Here is a 21417-nt window from a genome sequence, read left to right as displayed (position 1 = left end):
TTTAGAGACTACATAGAGTAATATATTTACTCTAAAAACTATAAGTGATACTTAGACTATAGTTTTAACCCTCCTCATCTAATTCTGCCTACTTTTGTATAAATAGTTATTAAATTCTTCTTTTATAATCTGTATGTAGGATATAAAATTGTACAACTTCTTAAATTATGTATTGTTTATTGTTTACAACATTTATTATGTGATCTATTTCTATAGGTTATAGTCAATCATCTAATATAATACAATAAGGTTTTATGGTTAATTTTTTCTCATTTACTAAATATACAGCTCATATCAAATGATAATTTATTTGTGTAGACGCGTATAGTTGTATTTAAATAATTAACCTAGCTTTAAAATGTATTGTACTGTACAAAATCGATCAACAGTTACTAGCTTATGTATATTTTAATACCCAATTTTTAAACCATTGAAAACGTTATCATAAACAAATGTTGTTTTTTTTTTTTATTCTAATACTATGTAAAATGCTTTCGATAGAATTAATCAATCAAATTATGACTTATTTCAATTTCTACACCAAAATTATTTATAGCATGGGTTTTACAGATTTGGTAAAAGATCTTAATAGTGCTGCATAACTATATACATCACCATTTTTACTTCATTGTGTGGTCCTATGGGCTATGATAGTGATAACTGATAACACTCAAACATCAAAATAGTTGATTTGAGTACAAAGAATACAGAGAATATACATCATAATTTATTTTCCCATAGAGTTATTTAAAATAATATTTTTGTAATAATGAGTGTTTACTGTTAAAAAATGATCGTTCAATTTTCTCAATTTGAACATTTATGATAAACGAAACAGCAAAAAAAAAAAAAAAAATTATCTCCTTTAATATTTGTTTTCCGTTTTGCAGTAGACATGCGACCGTGTCAGTGGACGCAAATCCATCGGTGTCGCCAGAGAGATTAGCGACCACGACGGTTGCTGCCGCCGTGGTCGGTGACAATCAACAGCAGCAATGTACCGCGGCGGTAACTGTAAGCGACCACCACCTGTGCGATGTGCAACAACCGGCTGCGGGAACCACTGCGTCTACTGATAGTCCGCGAGATTTGCAAGTGGTTTCCTGCATCAAGACTGAATCTGCGACGACGACGGTGGTGACGACCTCCCCGCGACCAATATGTCCAAACTTACCTTACTCGCCTGCGTGTTCACCACGGTTAGCCAGACGCCGGCCGCCGTTGCGTGAGTGTCGCGTGTCCGTCAACGTACAAAGCTTAGACGATCCGAATGCTCATCAAAAGCTCAACCAGTACAAACTCATCGACTCCATTGGACAGGTATATTTTATGAACCCACGACAGTTATTGATCTTACACCGTACGACTTAACACTATATAATTTGTATTCATTAGTTATTGATACATCAAACAATAAACATACTATACACTTGTGTAATCATATATGACGGAATATAGAAATATATTTCAGGTTACATAATAGTATCTGTTTGAATTCCACAATGATGGTGTTTAAATTATTTTTGATTTTTGAATACGTACTATTTATATATATTTTTACGATTTTGTAGGTAATTTTTAAGTATATATAAGTACCAAATACCTATAGAAAGTATTTCAGGATTACTTATTATAGGTAATTGTGACATGATTATTAATTATTATATTTTAAAATTCCAATAAAATAAAAATTTATTTCTGCCAATTTAAAGTAATTTGTTCTGAATCACTAACTTAGCTTATACTCAATATGAAACTGGTTTAGAAAAATTAGTTAGAGACTAAATTGCGTTCGTCCCTAGCAAAAAATATTTTCAAAATAATGAAAGACTCAGTAATTTTGGGTGACTTAATGAAGTAGCTGATGTTTTTAAATTTAAAATATTAACTCCATAAATATATTATATTTTATTCTACTACAATCACTGACTCATACATGGACAATCACCAGTATGGTAAGCAATTAAATAAAAGTATAGGTACTTACTGAACAATTTATTTTTGTATAAGTTTAAAAGTATTATAAATATGAACGAATTTAAAATTTAAAATCATTTTAAAAATGTGTTTTCTTTCAATAAAAAAAAAATTTATTTTTATCAAAAATTGTTTATTTTAACTGTCTTTAATTATCTTGTCGATCTTTATTTATACAAATTAACAAATTGTTTAAGCATTACAGTAGTTATAATAAGGTTTTTAATTTATTATTAATTAAACATATCCCATATGACCATATTATAATAATAATAATCATTATTTTTACTTACCCGTCGAATAAAGTATGCAAATCATTAATTTATTTCTTTATTTCTAATATAAAAACTCTCATAATGTTTATACATTTAATAAAGAAATACAAATTAAAATATAAGTTTGAAAATTAATTATCTACGTTTTCTCTTTTGTTTTTTAGAAACAATAAACCTTACGTACGTGTATAAATTTTTGATTTTGAAATTGATCTTTTTGTGAATAATTCATTATATGTTGCCTTTATAGAAGAAGTATTTTCCCGTTAGATTTTATAACGGTTCAAATCACCGATGCCACGACTTAATGATTAGGTATTATTGTTTATTTAGATAATATATGATTTCTCGTATAACACATTCGATACACATATAAATATGTAATATATTATAGTATACAATTTTTAAGAATTGTAATGTCTGTACTCGCTACTCATGCATTTTTGATATGTACCATTACTGAATTTAGTAAATTAACGTTGAGTAACTGGTTTTCAATATTATAGTTAACCCCCGTCAACTTTTTACTGAATTTTAGATATTTTTATTATAGCTTGTTAGTTGTTACTATAAACTTTTTATCGCATTTTATGAAAATTAAAATAATATCTAATGATATGTATATTATTGAATAACTGTTAAATACTTATTATTTATTAAATATATCGAAATCTAATAATTCGATAGTCAGTTGAATTGTAAATTGCAAAAAAAATTATATCACCTTAGTTAACACTCTCATATAAATAAAAAATGATATTTTTATTGAAATGAATGACGTGGAAAATAAATTCTGAACAATAACCCATTTAAAAAAAATAACATTTCTTTGATCAATTTAAACTAGAAACAATAAAAATGTTGTTTTCGAACGTCTACTAAATTGCCTCCTTAATATCAAGGTCGTGACGTTTTTTATCCTTTAAAAGTTAAATTTATTTTTACAGACAATATACAATAATAACCAAAATATTCATTACTATTATTTTGCTTGGTGCATTTAAAATTTGACTAAAAAATATTTTTTTTCAAATATTTAATAATTACATTTAAGATTTTATTACTATTTTATCTCATATTACTTCGTAAACTAGGAAATATTAATTATATATATATATATATATTAACTATATTCATCATTTTATCTATTTAGGGATCTTATGGACTTGTAAAATTGGCGTATAATGAGCTAGATGACAAACATTACGTAAGTATTTAAATAATATTATAATTTTTGCTTTTTGGAAAATTTTTAAATATTAGGTTATTAAATATGTATGTGATGAAAATGACAAGAGAATCAGGTATTAAGTTTTTAATCTTAATTTAAATTAGGTGGGTTTAGGATTTAGGGATACATTGACTTGTCCATGACTCGTAACATTATTTATTGGATGACATTATAATTTACTCTAATCGGTTTCAAAAGCATCCAGATGGAATTAATTTGAACGTAAACAATCAAGACTTGGTTAATTAAACGGAACTCTCCACAATAAATTGTTTTTGTGATTTGTTCATTAACTATACTTAATAATATCACAATCAATCAATTTAGATGGAACGATTATTTGATATTTATAAATTATTTTATTAAAATTGACAAATACAATTATTATTACTGCATTGATAGTATTGATAAATGATACGTAGTCAATTCATAAAATTACTTTTTTAAATTCATGTTTAAAACTTAGCTTTATAGTAATTATTTGCTATTTTCTAACTCATACTTAAATTTTAAACTTTAAAAAAGCTCAACTAAGAATTTAAGTATTACTGTTATTAATTATTTTTTATTTTTTAATTAAATTTCTATAAAATGTTAAGTTATACGAATAAGTTGGTACACAACACTTATAAGTATAATATAATTTTAGGCATTCTTTATAGGCAGGCAGCTTTAAATTTTTTTTAAATATTTACAACTTGAAAATGTTTTTGATATACTTTTAAAGATAGTTACAAGAAGTCTTTTGTCAGTAATAAATAAGCTTGTATAAAAATGATTGTAATATTCTTATTGTAGATTTTTGCTAGCATATTAAAATAGATTTACCCTTATAAATTTAGTTTGTAAAAAATTTAATTCATCGGTAATGCAATTTACACAATTAAATAATTTAAATGTTAAAATAATAAACTAATACTTGGTTTGAAAAGCTAATTTACAAGTTTTCAATTTTATAAACTATATATTCACGCTCATCCAATTTTGTCTCTTAAATGAAAAAAAATATTTATTCATATATTATATTAGAGAACTATTATAATAATAATTTAATATTTGCTTTTTATTATTTAATATTATTTAGTACTGATTTCAGTTTTTAAGTTGATGAATATACATAATATATTATGACATATTTTACTGCGAAGTACATATTTATTTCAAATTATTTTTAGGCTATGAAAATATTATCTAAGAAAAAATTAATGAAAAAGTCAGGCTGTTTTGGTAAGTTTCTTTTCATTAAATACAAAATATATAAATTCTAATAAATTAACCAAGATATATTTTAATTAATTGTTTTTATATATTTATTCTAAAGGTAAATTATATCATATAAATATAACCTAAATTATGGTTATTATCTTTTTAAGGATATTTTACGATTTGTATATAATGATTATATTCTAAATAATGTATTTTAATATAATTATAGAACTACATAGATTTTATATTTGTATAGGTTATCGTAATTATTTAACATTTTACTTACATTAGTTTTAGTATAACTATGTGTAATTTTATTTTAAGACTTATTTTAAAATAGGTATAAAAGGCTTGAATGTTAATTTTTTACAAGATATTTTAAAAATAAGGTATGTTATCATGGTACCACAAGGAAAATTTATTATCGTGAAAATTGTTTGGTATTTCGTTATATATTATGCAACAATTTATGACCACAAAAGAACCCTGGAAAACCACATTATAAGTTCCGGGTACTATGAAAACGTTACCCCATTACATAAACAGTTAAATTATTAATTTTTTTATTTAAAATTGTTTAGTATTATAAATTGATCATCATGTAACAATATGTAAACACAAAAATAAATTGCAATGCATCTTTAAAAATAACATACTAAAATTTTATATTAAATTTGATTTGATACAAATATATAAGTGCATTAAGATTATTTCGATAAAAACATTATGATCACTAAATTTTAATTAATATAAAAATATATAATCGTACATTTACATATTAATTAATCGTTATCATTTAGTACTAAATTAGTACTTTCAAAGATTTTCATTATTTTTCATTATTTTTGTGCAAGTTATGATCAATTTAACAGACAATTATATCTGATTTCTGACAAGATCAAAGAAATTTAAATTGGTTTTACATGACGTGTGTAATTTTTATTTTGTGTCTAATGTTACGTTTTTATGTAGGAAATTTACTTCAATCATCAACATTTATAGTGGTTTATGTATGCATGTTTAATTTTGTTTCTAGTAGGAAATTTAGGACAAGAGTAGGGAATTTTCAGTACTACTTATAATTTAAAAAAATAACGAAAAACAATAGTAAAACGGGAATTTTAAATATTTTCTGTATAATAATTTTTGATAAAGTGAATATAACTTATAGAAGTCATAGGTTCCTTATAAGTTATAAGTTATTCTTATAGTAATTTAAATTATAGAAACATAAAATGAAACTAAACTTAAATACATCAAAAATTTCAAATATACAAATTTCAATTATTTTTTTCCCTATAGAAAATGATAATATGAATGTTTAATGAAAATTGGCGTTGCATAAATATTCCGGTTTACCATTTTGTTTTTTGTTAGTTTTTCTAATCATTAAAAAAAAGTTCTAGAAATTGTATAATTATAGACCCTATAACTTCTAGTAACCACTGTCAATTTAATGATCGAAGCAAATTTTTAACTCCAAAATGTGGCGTTGGACAAAAATTAAATTAAATACATTAATGGAAAATTAATATTTGTCCCAGAATCAAAAACAAATCAAAGAAATTAATTAATATTTTGTATACGTTTCCCATAGGCACTTATATAAAACAAAAATATAATTAAATATAAACTATATCAATAATTAAAATTTTTTTTATATATTCATTGCATTTGCTCTATTATTTATTTTGAATAATTTTGAATACATTTAACTAATGTTCACAATTCAATGATACGATTATATAAGTTCAATAGATATCACAGCTTTTTAATATCTAATTTATTTATAGCATTTATTCCATTATTAACTGAAAAAAATTGAATAGATTTGATAGGATATTGAACTTTTCCTTTAAACAATTTCAAGCACATAGATGTTATCATAATTATTATACAATTTAACAAGTTAAAAATTCACTTTATTCCATTTTTGTTTTTTTTATGAATTTTTTCACATATTAACATTTATTTTATAAATATCAGAATCATATTTAGGGAATCTTTGAAAATAATACGTAGCTACAACTATAAATATAGCATATAAGCCTATATTATATTGGCTATAATATGGGCTGTATGACTATACATTTAATCATATTTATACATATATACTAAATATATCATTTTGTGAAGAAATTTTAAAATTCAAAAAGTTTTTCGAAACAACAATCTATTATTTTCGAGCCTACAATTTCAATTCATTTTAATCAAACTTAATTTGTAAATAGTTAGTACCTATATATTTTACATACTATGATGAATAATAAAATACCTATATTTGTTTTAAATTTTATCTTAAAATTAAAATAAACTATTAAATTTCCTATTAGTATTGTATTTAAAATACGATAATACCTAATATTACCTATCAATCATATTAAAAATATTAATTGAATATTTAAATTCTTATTCTTGTAGGAATAATAAAAGTATATCTGTTAAACAATCCAACGAATGACCGCATTTTTATAATTTTTTTATAATTCACATGATATGTAACTCAAATAACTCAATAATTTGTAAAAATAATGGTAGTCATTATACCCCGAAAGTACCAGACACATTGATCAATTATTTTATCAACATGACAACGTGTTATTATAAAATCATTAAATTACATCTATATAATATATACCTTGACCTTATTCTTTTCATATATAATATATAGGTTATACGATTGATTATTCAGTGTTGTTGATAATTTTATCTAAGAATTTAATTTAAATTCATAAAATATAATGGAAAAATAAACATTTGGTAATGAACACACATTTACAATGATTTTAACATATTGTAACTTGTGAGGGAGCTGTTGTTACCAAAAGATATAAAAATAAAACCATCAATACACATAGTCTATTCTTATAATAATTATAACTTGTATCCTGCTACAGTAAAAATACTACAAACTATATCTAAATGTATGGTATAATTAATGAAAAACAAATATGTGGTATTATGTTATATACAGAAATAATAGATTGAGTCTGTAATATTATTATATTCAAACTGTCTTAAACTATAAAATTATTAATACATCGGAACATATTATAATGATATTTAATTTTATGTTTATTATTTCTTATCTCTCGTTTTATTATAATTTATTATTATAACCATAAAAAAGCATATTATACCAAATAAAAGTAATAAAACAAACAAATACCACATAATTTAAAATGAATTTGTATAATATTTACATTACCTATGTAAACATAATTCCTAAATAATTTAAATGCCTCAACTTTTGTATTTATTACTCTACATCATACACGCAAATTCACAATATACTAAATGTTTGCTAATTTTAATATTCTCATTGTTGTTATTTTTCTTTCTAAGTAAAATACATAATAATGTATCTACTGTTTATACGAATAATGTGTAAACTAACAACTTAGACATTTGCAGTTTAAGTATTATATGTTAATTATAACTACTATGTCTTGTTTTGATAAACATTTTGTGTATAGTTTTGTTTATTATTAAGTGAAGCGTAATAATATATATTCAAGTATCCCCGTAAAGTTCAGTAAATATACTCTAACTATATATAATACATATAAATATATACGTATGTTCCAGACTAAAATCGATAATTTTGTTCTAATGAAAATGTTCGTATACACAGAAGAACGTTTATACTTTTAATTGAAGTCCAATGATAAAGGAAAATTTAAATTTAAATCATTTTCTAAAAGAATAAATTTATTCTTACGAATAATACAAAAAAATATATTTAAAATAAAAAACAGCACAAATACGTTTCAAAACCTATTTCTCTTTTTTAAATAAACATGTAGGTAATGTTGAACTATTTATAATATTAATATGTCTCTCTGAGGAATAAAGTTATTATGACTATGATTTACTATGCTACAACAATTTATAATTAAATTTAACTATTCATATTTATAATTTACTTGTAGATTGATTACTTTTACTGTAAACGTCATTCGACATAATTTGTTTACTTATATTTCTTTATGTGAATATTTTCGTAATCTAAAACATCTTATATTTAGAACATAATTATTATGTGGTTTTAATATGCAATTATACAGTGTAATAATTATATAGAATTATAAATTTTATACTACCGTAAAATCCTCAGAAAAAACATATTCCTACCTGTAGCTAATATAAATCATTATAAATATATATAAAATAACATGTATTATTTATTGTATATGATTACACTAATTACAATTTCATCATTACTATTTAATTATAGGGAGACTTAACGCCAGACGTAAAGGGGCCAATCCATTAGACAAAATATACAGGGAAATAGCTTTGTTAAAAAAACTTGATCATCCTAATGTAGTAAAACTAGTAGAAGTTTTAGAGGATCCAGATGAAGATCATCTTTATTTGGGTAAATGTTTCAATATCATTTATCGAATGTAATCAACTAAATTTTTTTTTATGTTGCAGTTTTTGAATTATTGGAGCGTGGAGAAGTGATGCAAGTTCCTGGTGATCCTCCAATGTCTGAATCAAAAGCCAGGTCATACTTTAGGGATATTTTATTGGGATTAGAATATTGTAAGTAATACGTAATTTAATGATAATTTATTATTTTTAAGAATGTGTCTTAACAATAATAACCAATAAATTTAATAATTTGGATATAAACGAGTGGATATAATTTATATTAATTCAATATTTATGTATTAGAATATTTAAAGAACGTTAAAATTTCAAGTTTCTGAAACAAAAATCTTGAAATTCTCTAAACGGTCGCCTAAAAATATTATGTAGGAAATTTTTAAAATAATAGTCATATTTACTGTTAAATCACTTGTTGTTATAATATTAGGTTTAATAAATAATACATCACATTTTATACTCAGCTTTTGTTTTTTTTTTCTTGTATGCATAGTACACTTTCAGCGGATCGTACACAGGGACATAAAACCTTCAAACTTATTGATTGACGCAAGCGGGCACGTAAAAATCGCTGACTTAGGCGTATGCAACGAGTTTGACGGAAGTGACGACCTGTTGAGTTCAAGTGCTGGCACGCCGGCGTTTACGGCTCCTGAAGTGCTGGACCCGTCTACGAAAACATACAGCGGTCGAGCGCTTGACGTGTGGGCACTGGGTTGCACATTGTATGCTTTCGTCTATGGTCGATTGCCGTACACCGCTGACACGGTGCTAGCGGTACACGAGCAAATCCGCACGCAACCTGTACAGTGGCCAGTCGAACCTGAAACATCTCCACAGTTAGTGCACCTGTTGCACCGCCTCCTGGACAAGGACCCAGACACTAGGATTACGTTACCAGCCGTCAAACAGCACGACTGGGTGACCAAGGCGGGGACCGAGATGCTGCCCACCGAGCAGGATAACTACTGTCGGGAGCCGGTCGAAGTTAGCGAGGAAGAAATGATGAACGTCGTCAAATCCATACCCAAACTTAACACCTTGATATTAATTAAGGCAATGCTAAAGAATCATTCGTTCCTTGTAAGTTCGCATAATATGCGTTATATTATGTTTATGTATAAATGTATAACATAAATACTACTGGTTGTAGGTATGTGTAATGATACTAAAACGATGATGACAGCTTTATAGTTACATACAAAGGCAGAGATTCAGTAGGTCAAATAAATGTCCATTTGTTCAAACAATAAGCATATTTTTCTGAACTTTTAGTTACATTTTTCCTCCATAAAATCGTCAGATTCTTTTTAAAAGGTTAGGTCAAAGTTAAAATTAAAATGGTAAGAAACAAATTTCAAACAATGTACAGGAAATGGGTCAAAAATGTCATCGTTGGAAATAACATGTAAAAGTATTTGTTACCGCTATTGGCACTATTAATTAATAATAATTATACCTATACAATATTACATTCATATAAGTAAAACAAAATGATCAAAATGTAGGTAAGTGCCAAGTGGGTACCGCCTTCAGCTTTGCTGTACAGTATGTATCAAGTGGGTCACTGTCCACTGACCACTGTGGTCTCTAATGGATATCGTTAAATTTGAATTCAATGATAAATAATTTTGTATACAAAATTTTGCTCTGAGCGGAGACAACCTACAATCAGTACAATCCAGCTATATCATTAACTTTTAAGTATATTTATGTCATGTTATATTCTCAGATATTTCTATTAGATAAAATAATGTACCTTACGTTAAGTTATATAGTAGGTTGAATTCATTTTTTTCCAAAAACAATGCATTTAAAAATGTTGTGTGTATAAAATATAATAATAAGCATAAAATGTTTAAGTCCCAAGAAATAATTTTTTTGAATTTTAACAAAATAATGATAGGTATTGTTAATCGTAGTTTAAATATATTATTTCATCTAAATTTGAACTACAAATGTGTATAAAAATAAATTGTGCCTATGTATTTTAAATATTTTTAAATACCTATCTATTCTTATGTAAGATCATTTATTGAATTTCAAGCTTTTTGATTGAATAAAAGTAATTTTTATTGATGTTTATAGAAATAAAATAAATTTCAAAATGTCTATAAATGACTTAAAAAGAATCAACAATTTTGAAAATTATATAATATTAATATTACTATATTATACGTCATATTATAATTATTATATAGATGAGTATAAAAAATTATAATATAATAATAATTTGGTGAAAATTACAAATCTCTACTTAGTACTAGGTATTATTTATTTATATATTTATTTTTTTTTTTTTTTTTTGAAATACAGCAAAGAACAAAAATCTTTGAGAAGAAATAATTGTTTTAAGGCATATATGTAACATAATATAAATTTTAACTTCAAACGCTCATAAAAATTACCTAATTAAATTATCGGGTAAAATTTTTTTTCTTATTTTTTTTTTTTCTTCTAAGTTCTAAAACTTATAAAAATCTTGTAATACATTTTCAAATCTTAGATATTGAGTAAAATAATTGTTTATAAATTTCTAACTATAAAAAGAAATTGAAAATACAACATTTAAATGTTCATACAAATATTGTGACTATAAATTTTCGATATTCTGTAATTTGTAAATGAACAACTTTACTTGTAAGGAATATTGTATTTAATTTTCGTTTTACCCATCGAATATTTTGTCAACATTTATTGAATATCTCTATACTACAAACTATTGATCCCCAATTTGATATTCTAAACGAACTAAATCACATTTTATTTTGAAAATCTAAAAAAAAAATAATAAAACCCATCATCGTAAAATCAGTACTCCTTTAAAACTTTTAAATATTATTACCTACTGTAAAGATACAATATTTTTTTTTAATTCGTCAAAAATTAATCGTTCTAAAATTAATTTATTTTAAGATTATTTATTACAATTCTTACCTAATATACCAACTTACATTGTATGTATTACTACAATCAAAAAAATTATTAAAATCTTGTTATAAACATATAAACATAAACTTAAGCTGTTAAAAGCTAGATTTTAAATATTTAAAAAGAATTTAAAATATGTCTATGATACTTTATGACTTATATGGTTACACTTCTAATTTCTATAATAAAAAAATTCTGTTTGAGTATTAATATACTTCACAGTTGTTTGTTTAAACTTTTGCCCCTACTCCAAAAAACATCAAGTTTTGCATAAATTGGTTTCGTTACTAATAAATATTTACTTATCTACATATATATGTATGTAGAGTATACTATAAGTATATTGTAAATTCCTAGATAATGTACTTGTATAATATATTTTAATATGTGTCATATTATCTACTAATGATGGTAGGACGCTATTCCTCTATTAAGTCTATTATTATGTTATATTGTTTTTGTATCGTTTTCAGAATCCGTTTGCAGCAGACGAGTCGAAACGAAAACTTCAATCATCTAACCGTTCACACTCGGCACCCGGAGCGTGCTCTTGGTTTAGGTCAAGGTATAAATTCGATTATTATTTTACTAAAACAATTAAATTATTTTCTTGGAAATATCAAATAATATAATGTAAATATGGGTAATTTTACAATCAAATAATCTTACATCGAATATAAGTGTAAATAATATATTAAACATTAAAAAAAAAATAATAACCCCACAATAACTACACAACTGTTGCTACTGTTTTAGAGTACAATTTATTTTGAAATTTTAATTATTCATTTACACACAAGTAAATATTCTTATTAGTTATTATCCTGTATACCTACACCTATTCAGTGCGTGTTTTGGGGTTTCTTTTTTAGGAGGAAGAGGGTTTGCCTTGACTAGGAATACTTTTTCTCCACAAATATTATCATAGTACCATCATGAAGTCATACTTGATAATGCACCTTATAATTGGTAATTTTGTAAAAAAATCTTAGGATTTCTACTTAAATTTACTGAGTAATTTCTCATATCAAGTTAATTAATTTTGTACATTCATAAATTATTATAAATAAATTTAGAAACACTTAATTTCACAATATTGAAGATAAATATCTTTTTTTACTGTCAATTCATCCAATAATTACTTTTATGCAATTTTTCGATTAATTTGAAAACATGACTAATCTATTTCGTCTTTTCTAAAAAAAATATACATTATTCAATTCTCAAAGCATTTTTAAAATATTTCATCATTCATCAACAATATTTTGTAATACTTCAATAATGAATAAAACAAGAAAGTTTAACCCCCAGAACACCCCCCTTAAATACGCCACTACGTATATTATATTATGTTACATAATTTATGACTTCAAAATGCACTTCCCATTACTCATACTCATAAATGAGTACAAATATACTTATGACTTATACATTTCTTTTTTAGATCGTTATCCATGGAGACAACCAATCTACAGCCTGTCAAAGAACATGTTGTAAAAGAAAAATGATAACCAGCTATGTTATTTTTGTACTTTAATTCTTTTTACTTAAATTATTAAATATTAAAAATTTGACCAAAAAAATATTGTTATATACTTATATTTATAATCTATATTGTAAAATAATCTTTGCAAAATCCATATTGTTGTAAGACGTTTGATCAATCATTTCAATTTTTAACAGTGTATTGCAGTGTGATTTACTTATTTTATATAATACAAATTTAACTATTAAACTATATTAGGTACTTTGTCCAAAAAATATATATGCTCTTATTATTTTTGTATTGATTTTGTTTATAAATTTAATTTCATCTATATTTATTCAATATTGTACTTGATTTTTTTTACTCTGTGTGAATATATAAAAATTAAATGAACAATAACAATTTTTTTATAATTTTTTTCTGAACCTAAACTATTAGGTATAATAACTAAAGTTTCCGAAAGATAGGGTTATTGTGTGACAATTATCTTGTAGCTAAAAATGTTATAATAGGCAAGTAGATACGTAATGGGTTTTGAAAAACTATTAGGTAGTTAATTTACATTTACACACAATATACTATGCTTAATTATAGTTTAGATCAAAACTTTGATAATAATTAATATTAATTTACTAACAAAGTTATGACTTTATATCAATACTAATAATAATATTGGCATATAAATTTACGTTCAATTATTTGTTATTTTGCCTTATTATTATATCCAGAAGTCTAAAATAAAAATTCAAAGTACATCAAAAAAGTCACATGATTAAGTGGATACTAAGTATCTAAGAACATTATTTGTTATCTCTCATCGGTTCATCAAAGTTCTTTAACGTTCCTGCGTCTAATAGCACATACGATTATACTACAAAAATTCATATTATAAGCAATTTAATTATATCACACGTTGACTTACTGAAGATCATTTTTAACTGTATAACTAATATTTCAGTTATGTCTGCAATCGAAATCAAGACATCTTTTCGATACTACATCAAAACATCAAAATGTAGACGTGGAATGACATCCTTGTTTTTTTTTTTTTTCATTAAGTTGCATGCTTATTGGCCATTGCTCAAAGTTGTATATAAGTATATTGTATCACTTATTCACAGTATCAATTCAAAAGCTTTATAAACTCATTCAAAATATACAAATCATAACATTTATAATAGATTAAATAATGAAATATTAGTATCTGAGTTTAAAAAAAAAAGGTTTATAAATTTTACCATTTTGGAAGCTGGGGTCCTGGGAATATTTAAATTTCTAGGGAATTTTATGATTATCAGAATAATTTAATAGTTTTTAGAAGGGCTGGAATTTTAATACAAAGACAACTTTTTCTCTGGTGTTTTATAACGTTGACCCGTAAGTATAAAATATGTTTTGGGCGATCCTAGTTATTTTAAAGTAACATTTTTTTGCAATTTTTGACGATTTTAGTGCATTTTCTTAGATTTCAGAGCATTTTTCACAATTTACTCTTAAAATGAACAAAAATTTTTACGATTAACAATAAAAAACTTTCAGCAAACTACCAACGGAACAAATAATACTATAACACGATATACGTACGAAATACGAGATATGTACGAAGGCTCACATTTTTTTTTTTTTTCACATAACTTACACCACGTTATTTTTTTGTTTTACATACTAACTAATTCTTTTTCTTCTCTCTTATATTAAGTTGGTATAATTTACGCATCTTATATATATTGTATATGATTTGTATACTGTTATCTATGTACTTCCTGTCTGTTATTTTGTAAAAGCCGTCTGGCGTTGATTATAATAAATAAATAAATAAATAAATATTACGTTAATGACGTTATCGTTGATAACAATTTCTTTTTTTTTAATTATTATTTTAGAATGAATGATTAAGAAAACAGTCAACAAAAGTATTACAGAACTAAACAAGTAACAACTAACAATACTATTAAAAAAAAAATGACTACTGAATAGTATAATTTTAAATTTTTTTTTCAATTTTTAAGCTATAATAAAAAATATAATTTAAATGAATTTTTTAAGATTTTTTAGAGCATTAAAATCTCAGCCCTATGATATCAGTTAATAAACATTTGGTATTTTTACAATAGTGCATTAAAGTTTTTAATACAATATTCTAAATTGTTTTCATTTTTAACTTTCAATTATTGATTCGAAAATTCAAAATTATATTATTTTGTTGTTTCACGATAATTTGAGAATCGTTATTTTGGCAGCACTGTTTACATTTTCACTTCCAGTTAACCATTTTGTTCTTGAACTCAGCAGATTGATTTTTTCTTTTTTTTTTTACACTATCATTTTTTTTTTCACTGCTTCATTCTGTGATCGTAATTTGTGAACTTTTCATACTGTCCGACTCGAAAATAGTTGAGTTTGTCTACAAATACTCAATAAAATTATCAATACTATTCTTCAGGTAATTAATTATATATTATATCTTAATAAGGTTATAGCGTATATAAGTATAAATGTATTATTTTATGTGCGTTTGGTTTGTGTAGGATGTACGCTATACCTACATCTAAAAACGCAATTTTTTCCTAATCTTTATACGTTATATTTTATAAACCCACCACTTAAATAATTCTATACAAATTACAGTATTCAAGTTTTACATAATGATTATTATAACCAACTAAATTCTATAGCTTAACCAATATGTCTCGAGGTTGTAAATCTAGAAGACCTTCAAAGGTCATCACAGTTTGAGATAAATTTGACTTATTATAGGTACAATTTAATGTATATGAGATGTATAATAATATTTATGTTGTATCTGTGGTTTTGAAATTTGTCCATTATTATTATGTCATATCAACCATTGATAAGAACAAATATTAACTATTACAGTAAACACACCTAGTGGTGTTCTATTCTAATATTTCATGTAATTTTTAAGTACCTATGTAAATATGAAATTGTTACCATGTGTTTATATTTATTTGTTAACCATAAGCTGGAGATGTTAACATTTTTTAAAACTGGGGATTTTGGCTTCCCTTTGGCTGTAGTAAAATTTAAGATTTTGGAACCGTAATGTGATGTGCGAGAGTTTCTTGATTATAGGTGTTGAGTGAAAAAGCTGATTACAAAGTGTGTTCACAATCATGGCAAGCTATAACAATCAACAAGCCCAAAATGCATTTAAAAATGATGGCTCATTCCTAGAAATATATCAACGTTTACAACAACAACAACAACAACAGCAGCAAAAAGCCAAATTAGCAGAACTACCAATACTTGATCTACAAGTATCTCAAACTTCATCTACTCCTTCTGCTGCTTCTAATTGTTCTACTACTACTACTACTACTTCTACTACTTCGGCAGTTGCCTCTGAAAAACGATCTGAAACTCTTAAAACAATGCCAATAATTGGCAAACGTAAAAATAAAGCGTTAAAAACAGGTGTGGTTAAAAAGATTAAACCGGACGATGAAAAAAAATTATCTAAACCTACGGACGCTTGGTCATTGTATTTAGATGAAGTTAAACGTTACCAAGAAACAGTGGGAGAACAGGATAATAAAACTAGACCTCTTGTAAAATAACTAGTAATAAAATCCTGCTGTATATAATATATTTGTAAATAAATACCATACTTTTGCAATAAAATACAAATTAATGATATGTCTATGTTTAATCAGAAATAATTACTTACCAAAGTTGTTAAACAGTTTTTAACAGAATTGCTTTGATTGTTACTTTTTTTAATAAGTTATAAAATTATATAATTGTACAACATAATAATTAAACTAGAATTTTTATTTTTAAGTTATTAAATGTATATGCATTTGATATTTTTACTATTTATAGTTTTATTTTATATTTAAGTATATACATAATTAATAATTTATATTTTAGATATGTAATAAACTATGCTGGTATTATATTTTAAGTTTATATTAATTTTGAATTAATATAATACACTCTAGTTTTTGTGTAAAAATTCAATACTATTGGATTTATTACCAGTTATAAAATAAATAGCGAATACTCCTAATTTTTGTCATGATATACTTTTAGTGTTATAAAATATAACAAAACTTTAGCAGCAAAAATGATGAGCTTTTAAGGGTTAAATGTGAACAAGGTTTCACTGTATCCTTAAATTTATGTACCTAGGTAGCTAAAATTATTAATTAATATTTACTTAATGGGAAAATTGAAAATAATGGAGTACTAATAATTTAAATAACAAACTTAACATTTAAGTGTACACAACTCATTTTAAATCATAAAATTATACTTAAAATATTAATAAAAAACAAATTTAAGGTAAATTATAATTTTAAAACCATATTAACATCATTTTATAGATCTGATTTTTTAAAATTAATTTATAATTCATTTTTAGCATTATTTACTTACATTAATTTGTTTAATTCTTTTATTTTTTTTATTAAATTCAAATTATATTATTCCAACCAGAAAAATATAACTTATTAAATATTTATCTCTTCAAAATAAATATTTCTTAATTTTTATTTTTTTAGCATATTCAAACCAAAATGGTTCTTGAAGTAGATGGAATCAAACTTGAAACTGCACCATGGGATCCTCGTTTCCCAAATACCAATCAAACCAAGTAATATTTTAAATAATATTCTATAATTTAGAAATTTGATATTATTTAAGTTTTTTTTTTTTGTTAGTATTATTTTCACTGTCAAATTAACAAGACTAATATAGACATATTTTAGATTAAGCATATCTTTTTTACCTTTTTATAGTTTTAATATGACATCCTAAATGTAAATAAATAAATAATTTTAACATTTATTATTTATAACATAAAGTTAAAGCTTATCCTTTACGATTCATCATTTGTTATAATAAATAGTTTTCAGCAATCATAGACGATACTAAACCCTCTTGGCAGAAAGGGCCAGGAAATATTTTAAGTAAAATATTGATACTTTTTTTGTCCAAATTTTTGAATCAGTAATATTAAAATAATGTTTTCTTTTGAACTAAAACTGTTATATTTCTTTATTACTTTTTAAATTTTTTAAAATAATAATATAAATTTCAAAAGAACTTTTTCAAAGTATACTTTGTATGCTAGTCTCTGTTCTATAAATATGGTCAAAAGGTTTTCTAAACATTCTTGTAACAAGTTACTTTCAATTAAGTTTTTATCGTGCTTAATTTTCAAAATTCATCACTACCGGTTTCTACTTTTAATAAATGACTCATGCTTTCCATCATCTTTAATATTTAAAATATATATTCTCTCATTTCATCTTTTGTTACTATGAACTGGAAAACTTAATCTGCTGTATAAGTAATAGGTTTCAATTGTAACTTGTCATTGAGTATAGTCACACAGTATAGTAACTTTTTTGAACAATTACTAGGGTAATTTTATAACCTCAAAAATACACGAGTATGGTTATATTTATAACTTTTAAGCATTTAAGTTCATATTTTATGAAATGAAATATTTAAAATTAAGATCACAAATTTCAGTCTTAATTATTTTGTTATAATTTAAAAAACTGCAATATTTGAAACTTTTTTTTCAATCTGTACATTATGTTATTATGTATATTATTATTTTCTTTACATATAAAAATTTTTAAAATGTTATATTAAAGTGTATTTTTTAATAGGTATAATATTTGTTTCATTCTATTCTATAACTTGTTGATAACATTATAGTTGTCAGTTATCGGTAGACAAATCATGGTCAATATCTTTTTTAAAAATATTTCAAATTAAGTCCTGGGTTAATTTATGTATCAGTCATTTATATTATACCAAATGTTAATATAATTTATACATTTAAAATATTTTATTATACAATTTTAATATATTATATAACCTACACGGACACTTAAATGAAGACCAAAGTGCAAATTCCTTCCATGAAATTTTATAACTGCATTATATCATTTATAATATACATAATGTGTAACATAAGTACTTACGTCTTAATAACTTATAAAATATTTCTAAAACGAAAACTATTTTAAACTAAGTAATGATAAAAAAAATAATTTTGCTTTAGGCTGATTTTTATTCTAGCAAATGGTAATAATTTAAAATAGATTAAAATTTCAAATCACATTTTTTTTGATACATTTATAAATGTTTAAAACTTATGAAATTATTTAATGTATTAATGTATTGAGATACATGATCAAGAATGAATTCTCAGGGAAGGGGCTTACATACTAATCCCCCCCCCAATTAATCACCTATGACAACACTAGATAAAATATCTAGAAGTATGTGTTAAAAACCCCATTGAAACGCACTGTTTTAATCCAAAGTTCTATTGAGAAATGGATTTTAAATAATGAAAATAGCACATTTTTAATTTGAATACTGGATAAAAATAATGATTAAGGCATAAAATAACAATAATCATAAAATAAAATCAAGTGCTCAAAATTCAAAATCATGAATAGTTATAATTTGAAAATACTTGCCTTATGCACAGAAAAACATACTATGTTAGTATGTATTAATATTTTTTTTTTATGTTCTAGGTACTGTTATCAAAGCTTTTTAGATTATCAACGTTGCAAAAAAATAAGAGGTGAAGAATTTGATGCATGCCAGTATTACAAACGTGTTTCCAAGTCCATATGCCCAAATGCATGGATTGATAAATGGAACACTCAAATCGAAGAAAATCGATTCCCTGGCAATATTTAATTTCTTGAATTAATAAAAATACTTGATAAACACTAGTGTTCTTTACAAATGTATTACTTATGTGTGACATATTTTCTTGTCTAAAGTTTTATGTTACTAATTATGTGAACAGTTAGGCATACAATAAATATTCATTGTTTTACAAATTTTTTTTTTTTTATTAAATTAATTAGTGATAATAAATACAAAAAATAAAACATTAATACGTTTATTTTCTTGTATTAATATTTAATAACTAATATTTTTATTTAGGTGATAAATGATAATCTATACAATCACTCAAATCAAATGTACAGCTGATGTTTACACAATGATGTAACAATAAATCCTCGTGTATAAAAATAAATAAATCTTTGTTTCTTTGCACTTGAGACTCATGGAGGGTTTATTGTTTTACAATCCAAATTAGGTCATTCTACGATAGCTTACAAATTAATTTTATTTTGGCTTATAAAAAATGAGTATTTTTTGTTTTTACATATGGTAGTTATTAGTTACAGATAATAAAATAATTTTTTATATTCAACTATATTTTATCATTCAGTCTAATATTATTCTGTATAATTGTAAAATTTAACAACAACTAGTAATTTATGAAAAAGAATGTATATTAATATGACCAATTTTGTCAAGAAGTATCTAAGAATTCAGAATATTTCAGTGTAAACAATAGATTTTTAAATTATTCTAGATAATCGGGAATATAGATACTATTCTGTTCATATTTAATTAACGTATATACAATTCCACAATTTTTAAACATATTGGGATCTTGGACGGATCGTAACTTATAAATTAAAATAGCAGTGTCAGAAAATGGCTATTATATATAAAAGGCATTTAGTTAACACTTATAAAATCAAAAATACTTGGTTGATTAGAAAATTCAAGAAGTTTAAATCAGTAGTCTCAAATATAAATTACAAACAAGGCAAATATTTAGGGGTAAACAATTTTGCAGGTCTTCAACCGATTTTCTTTATTTATCTTAATACTATATTCAAAATAAATAGAAAAAATATACTTCTTCTATTAAGTATAATTTTATTAAACTGTATTATATTTTAAACTACCTAATAGAAAAATGTTTAATATGGCAATATCAAAAACAGTTACCGATATTTTGCCCGAATCGAAATTCCTGAATGAATTTTTTCCCAAAAGTCCGAAAACCCGAAATCTTTTTTTTCGAACACCTTTTTCCCGAATGGTATTTTATCCGA

At 24.1% G+C, this 21417-nt stretch overlaps 2 protein-coding genes across 4 annotated transcripts in view; both read left to right on the top strand.

Annotated features, from left to right (window-relative positions):
• Window positions 1-13728, top strand: part of LOC112602315 (calcium/calmodulin-dependent protein kinase kinase 1) — a 37270-nt gene extending 23542 nt beyond the window's left edge. For both annotated transcript variants that reach the window (XM_025350331.1, XM_025350332.1), the window contains 8 exons: window positions 891-1320; window positions 3406-3459; window positions 4659-4710; window positions 8927-9070; window positions 9130-9240; window positions 9578-10167; window positions 12489-12580; window positions 13460-13728. In XM_025350331.1, the coding sequence (XP_025206116.1) occupies window positions 891-1320; window positions 3406-3459; window positions 4659-4710; window positions 8927-9070; window positions 9130-9240; window positions 9578-10167; window positions 12489-12580; window positions 13460-13523 (1537 nt within the window). In that variant the 3' untranslated portion in view covers window positions 13524-13728. The remainder of the gene's footprint in view (window positions 1-890; window positions 1321-3405; window positions 3460-4658; window positions 4711-8926; window positions 9071-9129; window positions 9241-9577; window positions 10168-12488; window positions 12581-13459) is intronic.
• A 2049-nt stretch (window positions 13729-15777) lies between these two features.
• Window positions 15778-20340, top strand: LOC112602302 (cytochrome c oxidase subunit 6B2-like). Of its 2 annotated transcripts, XM_025350310.1 has the most exons (3): window positions 15815-15944; window positions 18025-18116; window positions 20026-20340. In XM_025350310.1, exons 2-3 carry the CDS (start codon window positions 18040-18042, stop codon window positions 20192-20194), a joined length of 246 nt encoding a protein of 81 aa, XP_025206095.1. In that variant the 5' UTR covers window positions 15815-15944; window positions 18025-18039; the 3' UTR covers window positions 20195-20340. The 2 variants fall into 2 exon arrangements, with proteins under 2 accessions (XP_025206094.1, XP_025206095.1); XM_025350309.1 differs by lacking the exons at window positions 18025-18116; window positions 20026-20340 and adding an exon at window positions 16595-17269 and having other exon boundaries at window positions 15778-15944.
• The last annotated feature ends 1077 nt before the right edge of the window (window positions 20341-21417 follow it).

The sequence above is a fragment of the Melanaphis sacchari genome, unplaced genomic scaffold (genome assembly GCF_002803265.2).
Source record: "Melanaphis sacchari strain LSU unplaced genomic scaffold, SCAv2.0 Contig85_pilon_pilon, whole genome shotgun sequence".
Classification (NCBI taxonomy): Eukaryota; Metazoa; Arthropoda; class Insecta; order Hemiptera; family Aphididae; genus Melanaphis; species Melanaphis sacchari.
Note: the sequence above shows the minus strand (reverse complement) of the source record. Positions and strands in the feature narration are given on the sequence as shown.

Bases quoted from the DNA above. Each gene is read 5' to 3' on its own strand.
- LOC112602302 (XM_025350309.1), top strand. From the start codon at position 16,636: ATGGCAAGCTATAACAATCAACAAGCCCAAAATGCATTTAAAAATGAT.